The sequence below is a fragment of the Epinephelus moara genome, chromosome 18 (assembly GCF_006386435.1).
Source record: "Epinephelus moara isolate mb chromosome 18, YSFRI_EMoa_1.0, whole genome shotgun sequence".
Lineage (NCBI taxonomy): Eukaryota > Metazoa > Chordata > Actinopteri > Perciformes > Serranidae > Epinephelus > Epinephelus moara.
The window spans coordinates 13012816-13020278 of record NC_065523.1 but is presented as its reverse complement, the minus strand read 5'-3'; the positions used below and the strand labels follow the sequence as shown (position 1 = coordinate 13020278).

The window sequence follows — 7463 nt, the reverse complement described above, 5'->3', positions numbered from 1 at the left end:
CACGTCAACATATGACAAGCTGGTTGCATCTGTTGCTGACTTTCTGGGATACCATGTCAACTTCAGCCTGTTACATACATTGTGTCTTTTCAAAATATACTTCAGTTTTCACAGGAAATGGACAGTTTGCATACAGTCTCTTTCAAAATAGATGCACTACATCAGCACAACACCGCAAATTGACATTTTTCCCTTCCACAACAAACGCACATTAGAAAAAACATCAGCTAGGGTGAAAATTTGTGGTTGTTGGACCTGTCCTCCATCCCTCCCACCAACCCTACTCAGACTTCTTCCTTCCTGAACTTAAGTTGTTGTCTAGCCGAGTTTCCCCCGACACGGGTGGGCACCATTACACACTGACTGTGCCCGGCCGCGTATCATGCTGATGTGAAAGGGCGGCTTTTTTCGTCTGTGTCTGACACGGAAGTCACTGCCCAAGCGTCAGTCTTCGATGACTTTGGAATGAGACTGGGCTGCAAATAAAAAGTTTGAGCTGCTTCCCTTGGGGCAAAGGTATACACTGTGCAGGATCAGGTGCAATAAATTTGAACATTAATTTTTACTACGCACAATCAATTCTTTTGATTTGCACTCCAACAACTAAATTGCATTCTTTGTAGTTGCCAAAAGGAGCCTGGCCTTGTCTTATTTTCTTTATTTGTTTGTGTAGTTTTACCTGTTGTATTTTCGGTTTTCAATTGCATTTATTGCTATTGTGTGTCATTCTTTCTGAGTCATATTTCTTTTATAATCTGCATTGTATCTTTTTGTTAATATATATATATATATATATATATATACTGAACCAAAAAGTGTTTTATTTAAAAGCAGGAATTCCAGCTACACATCAGAAAATGTTGTTGTGTATCGGCTGCTGTCGTAGCTGTTCTGTTACTCATGGTTCATTGAGAGACAGGATCAAATTCACAAACTAAAACATTTTATTATTAGTTCTTATGATTAAATCTTTTTCTTTTAAGGTGGTGAAATTAAGTGAAAACATGTCCACTGACAGCACTGTTACTTTGATATGTTCATGGCTGCAGTGGTGGAAAGTAACTAAGTACATTTGCTCAAGTACTGTATTTAAGTACATCTTTTAGGTACTTTACTCAAGTATTTCCATTTTCTGAGGCTTTATACCTCTACTTGACTACACTTCAGAGGGGAATATTGTACTTTTTACTGTGTTTTTATATTTATTTGACAGCTGCAGTTAGTTTACAGATTAAAAATTTGAAATAGGCAGCACAGTGGTGAAGTGGTTAGCATTGTCACCTCACAGCGAGAGGGTTCCTGGTTCGAACTCCAGAGTGAGGGACCCCCTTTGTATGGAGTCTACATGTTCTCCCTGTGTCAGTGTGGGTTTTCTCTGGGTACTCCGGCTTCCTCCCACAATTAGGTTAGGCTAATTGGTGACTCTAAGGTTTGAATGTGAGTGTGAATGGTTGTTTGTTAAATAAAAACTAACTTAATGAAATTCCTGATGATCTTTCTATTAGATATAAGGTAATTTTTAACCAAGTTCTTTTCAAATATCATGTCCAATTAAATGTATTTAATTCTGTCACAAAGACGGTGAAATAACTTTTCACTCTCCCTACATGAACCTGAGTTTACTTTGAGTCACACTTTGCCACCAGCTCTACTCTGAATAGAATGAATTATTGATGCTCAGCTGAAATCAAGTCGTGGTGTCACTGTGGCCGTCCATTTAACTCCTATTTGAAACATGAGCTGCCATTGAAAGCTTAATGTGTGAAGAGCCACCTGTAATGACTGTCAAATACAATCTGTATTCTCCACTGGTGAGTGCGACCCCATTGTGACCATCAGAGGAGTCCCCAGAGAGTGTGTGAAAAGTGTGTCTACCCAATGAATGTGTGAAGTGTGTGTGTGAGAGGGGAGCCAGCAGCAGGCAGAAGGCCAGGGGCTGTTGTCTGACACTGATTTGTAAAGGGAGACAATACGGCTCATTGACCTGCCCGGCTCCACTGTCTGTTGCACATACCTCGCCCGGCCCTCCCCAGTGGCTTCGCTGCTCTTTAAACACGAGCAGCAGATTGCCACAGGCACAGGGAGAGAGAAGGGGGGGGGGGGGGGCAGCGGGCCACAGGTTGCTTTGACAATGAGGAACCTCAGAGCAGAGCCAACACTCTGATGAACACATTTATATTTTTAAAACCTTACTTTTACTTGGCCTGGTAGAGTCTGTGACATATTCTATAAAGTTATCTTTTAGATATGTTTTTTTATTTATTAATTTTATTACTAACATGTCTTTTATGTTTTATTTGTGTTGTACAAAGAAAGTTTATTATTATTACTATCTCTCCTTTCTGTATTCTAATTTGCAGTAACATCTACTATAAATACAATATTAGAGGTCCGATGTGGTTCCCACATTTTCAGACTTGTGATTCCTCGCAACACATTTTAAAACCGTTTATCACAAGTTTGCAAAATATAGAGAAAGACTCCAACTAATAATTATTTTCATTATCAGTTAACCTCCTGATTATGTTCTTGATTAGTTGATTCCATGTTTGGTTTATATTATGTTTTTTGCATCCAGCACTTTCATGTTTTGAGATTGTGTGTGGTCTAAAAAGTTTTGCTATTATTTGGTTTATGAAAAGTCTGATAATGGTGAAAAAATGTAACATAATTGCCCAGAGCTCAACATGATGTCTTCAAAGTTTTTGTTTTGTCCAAAAAAAAAAAAAAAAAACTGTCCAAAACCCAAATATGGTCTATTTACTGTCACATAGGACAAAGAAAAACTCAAAGAAAAAGTCTCCTTTTCAAAGTTGAAACCAGCAAAACTGTGGCATTTCTTTGGACAGTCAATCAATTATCTGAATTGTTGCTGATTAATTTATATTAATTGATTAAACCTTTGAACCCTGAGCAAATTGGTACAATTTCTTTCAAAAACATGGGAAAAAATTAGCTACTTGTTAAGAAATGTCCCATAGATTGCAAAAAATGAATAGATTCAAAAAATTATTTTAAAACACAAGGTAAAAAAGAACTATAAAAACTATATTTATGAATATTATTATATTTCAAATTTATGTTACAGAGCAGAGCACTTTTAATTTCCTTGTTTGTTTTTTTACTTAATTTTTTTTTGTTTTGTTTAACTCATTTTCTTGTTTTTAATTTTCTCCTTTTATGAATTTCTTGAAAATTTTTGGGCCTTCTTCAAATGTTTTTGAAAGAAATCAAGTTGGTTTGCTTAGGTTTCAGGTTTCAAAGGGTTAACTGAGTAAATTAATAATTATTTCAGGCATATCTACCTGAACATATTGCTGTTTTTTTTTAAAATAATTTGGCCTGAGGATTCAGTATTTTACTAGAAAAAAAGTAAAGATTGGGGAAATGTCAACAAGATGCGTATTTTAGGTAATTTTTGTAGAAATATGTATATGCTTTCTCTGTCATATTTACCTTGTGACAGTTTGAAAACCAGAACATTATTGGACACAAAAAAATCCCTTCTGAGATTGTACTAATTATGTAAGTATTGTCATTTTAATTATCAAAATATTGAGTATAACAATAAGTATTTCAGAGTGGGTAGCTCTTTTAGACAAAATATTAAGCTGAGTTACTATATATATGGTAAATGTTATCAGTACTTGAGGATCTTTATTTAACAGCAGCAGGATTTAACATCCATCCAGACTCTGACACATTTCCTCTGGTGCTCACGTTGTAAACAAACACCCTCCTCCTTTTGTCATCCATTCCCATTGTCAGAGTGTGGAGATGACCTTTTCTCTCCCCTCTCTGCCTATCACCCCTCGCAGCCTTTTCTTTTCCTCCCTTCTCTCTTTCACTGTCGAAGACAAGCTGTTGCTCTGTCCCTGCGGGCCACTCCCTCACTTGTCTGCTCCTCTTTCCTCCCCTCCGCCTCTCCCCTCTCTCCCTTGCTCTCCTCCATTCTCCCTCTCCCCACCTGTTGAAGCAATTGTTGCACAGACCATATTGTTGTCTTCTTATTATTTTATGTCACTCACGAGGGTGCACGCCCCTTTCTACGGCCTTTTTCCTCCCCTCTGTGCCACTCCCTCTCTCCCTCTCTGTCCCTGCTGGGTATAAAAGTCAGAGAGGATAGTTGAGGAGTGATTCTCAACAGAGCACCACAGGAAACCAAAACTACTTCAACAAGGATTTTGTAGCTTCTGTTTGCATGCACAACACCCAGCATCCTCAGGTGACAGAGGGACACTAGCTGCTACCTTTCTTTACCATTTGGACAAGTTCATATTTTACCCAGCAGGCTGTGCAGATGGACAGAGACATGTCTGTGTCTCTGTGGTGTGAGGAGGTGGAGGACGAACAGAGTCAGGTCCAGAGCCAGACTGAGGCACCAGCCCAGGGCCGCACGATGGGCTCGTCTCAGCTGCGGGCCGCCTGGGACCCCACTGTGTCTGGACATCGTGTGATCCAGAGGCTGCTTCATGTGGAGGAGAGATACATGCCCTCCATGCTCTACATCACCCTCATCCAGCGGGATCCAGAGCGCAGGGAGGAGCTCGCCAAATGGGCCCTGGAGGTACAAAACTCTCATGCTCCAGTTTCTCCTCATGGTGATGGATGTCATCATGACAGCTGTAATGATGCCTCTCTTCTTTTTCTTCTCTCCAGGTGTGCTGTGAGTGTGGCTGTGATGAGGCAGTGTTCCCCCTGTCTGTCTCTCTGATGGACAGGTTCCTGTCTGCCTCTTTGTCTGTGCCTGTCTCACCATACTGCCTGGCTGCCAGCTGCATCCTCATCGCCTCCAAACTCACAGAGTGCGACAACATCACCGCTGATACTCTGTGTGCTGCGGCTGAATACAGCTTCCAGCCTTCGAACCTGCGGGTGAGTCAGTCACACAGCAGCCACACATGTGGGCAGAAACATGGTGGTTTAAGACCTTACAGTCAGGGCTGTGATGGAGCCTGAGCAGAGTTTAGGGGGGTCCTCTCCAGCTGTGGGTCCCTGATATCATCACAACATTTCATCCCATTTACAGTGGCATTCAGTGTAAGCTCTCACTCAGTTACTCCCTGATTTTAAATGCATACGAAACATAGTTTACCACCTCTTTATTGTGTTATCATTCCAAAGAGGTGTAGCAGCCATACTGTATCAAACTACTGTAAAGATAGAAGAAAACAAACTTTTTTGAAATCATTACTCTCGTAATGTCTCTCTTTATGATTGTGATGCTGTAGCATGTCCATCAACTGGATGACAACCCGCCTAAAGCTTTAGTTTACAATGCAGGTTTTTCTACCACTGACTGATCAATCAAATACATTATATTGTAAATTATATCTTATAAAGTGATGACAGATGTCACCACAGTCTAAAAGGATGCATTGGACACTGACGAAACAGTTATGGCTGTAACCAATGACTCTTTTCATTATAAATTAATCTGACAATTGTTTTTTTTTTTCAATTAATTGATCATTCCTTTGTACTATTAAAAAGGAAGAAAGAAGTATAAACATTCCAATTACAGCTTCCCAGAGCCCAAGGTGACGTCTTCAGATGTCTCGTATTGTCTGACAAAAAGTTCAAAACCCAAAGTTACTCAGTTTACTGTGATATGAAGAGAAGCTGGAACCTGAGAAACTGTAATTCTTCCTAATTTTCAGTGTTAAGAAGGTTACTTTTCTAATTTAATAGGTTACAGATTACAATTTACCCTGTTAAAATATAACAAGATGTTACTATTTTAATGTAACTTATTACATTTGATGACTTTTTAAAATTACATTTCTACAAATCTTTTAAACTTGGCAATAAAGCTGAAAAATGTTTGGAAAAGGCCTATACCAAAAATAAAGAATAAAGAAACAAATAAATAAAAGACATCTCTGCACTCATTTTGATTAATAACTGTAATTTAATCACTTTTTTTTCTCAGTAACTGTAACTGATTACAACTGTAATTTAATTACATGCAACTGGTTATATTACTTAATAAATACTGAAAAGATAAATAATTTAGCCCATCAAATTGCTGTCAATCGTCTAATTAATTATTCAACTCATCTCTCAGCTCTAAAAATAGTATAAAAAACATTTTTGATCAACACTTGATTTTAGAATTCGGGTAAATGAGTCATTTCTAATGTAGATATGATGCTTTGTTTCAGTCTATAAAATGAGCTCAGAGAAGGCAGCCCATGTTTAAGATCAATTGCAGTATAACCAAATGATAATAAATCCTCTATGGTGTCAATTCTCATATCACAATGTCTGTTTTCGTCCTACAACAATCTTTTCTGACTCCTACATGCACCTGTCTTCCCTCCAATAGGAGATGGAGCGTGTCATCCTCGCTACCCTCCGGTGGGACACAGCAGCAGTGACTCCGCAGGACTTCCTCCCACATTTTCTTGCTTCCATGGAGGAGAGAGGAGACGGAGACAGGGGTGACTCTGAGGAGGGGCTGCTCCCCACCCTCAGGCGGCACAGCGACACGCTGGCCGCCATGTGTGCGTGTGACTCCCGCTTCCTGGGTGCACCTCCGTCACTTGTTGCTGCGGCATCACTGAACTGTGCTCTGCGGGGCCTGAGCAACAAGGGCCCCGCTCAGCTGGCTGTGATGAGTGAGGCACTGGCGGAGCTCTGCCAGGCTGACACGGTGAGCACATGGGCCTGATTATCTGATTTAATTGTTGGGCAAGGTCATGCAGAATACAGAGAGATTCTTGCATCTGTCACAACTCACATTCATTCACTCTTTGTCTTGCATCCCAGGTTGTGCTGCAGTGCTACAGTGACATGATCGAATACGCCCTCAGACAGCGGCTCAGGAGCGGGCTGCAGCAGGGCCCCACGGAGAAGGATGAAGAGGTGGAGCATGAAAGACCCGGGACACCTACTGACATGAGAGAGATTGATTTCTGAACACTGAATCAACTGTTGCATTGAAAGTGTGAATCAATCAAACCCTTTCATCAAAGTTCATCAGTCAAACTGATATAAATTGATTCTTGACCTCAAAATGCTCTGACATGTTTTTATATTTTGAAATTACTTTATTGAGTGACTGTTAATTTATTTTTTAACTTTATTTATTCGTGAAGAATTGTGCAAATATATGTTTTGCATGTGCCATATTTTAATATCTATTGTTGTTATTTTTATTGCAGGTCTAGATGTATTTTTTTATGCTTAATATTTATACTTTTTTATTTATTATCGCGTGCAATTGTTGGCTCTTATGATGTTAATTTATTTCAACTTGCCATGACTTTGTGTTTGTGTACTGAAATAAATATACAACAGATATATTTTTCAATGCAATTAAACGTTTAAAACGTTTGTACAAACTTTGCGTCCGTGTTTTCCGACTTTTTCTGAGCTTGTGTTACAATGCATTCATAAATACACCCTCAAATGACAGTGACAAGACCTAATGTGTTGGTGGCTGATTTCTCTTTTTAAAT

At 39.3% G+C, this 7463-nt stretch overlaps 1 protein-coding gene across 1 annotated transcript; it reads left to right on the top strand.

The window, feature by feature from the left end:
• Positions 1-4124: 4124 nt before the first annotated feature.
• On the top strand, positions 4125-7428 carry ccndx (cyclin Dx). Its single transcript, XM_050069604.1, has 4 exons — positions 4125-4567; positions 4660-4875; positions 6329-6655; positions 6772-7428. Exons 1-4 carry the CDS (start codon positions 4301-4303, stop codon positions 6919-6921), a joined length of 960 nt encoding a protein of 319 aa, XP_049925561.1. The 5' UTR covers positions 4125-4300; the 3' UTR covers positions 6922-7428.
• The last annotated feature ends 35 nt before the right edge of the window (positions 7429-7463 follow it).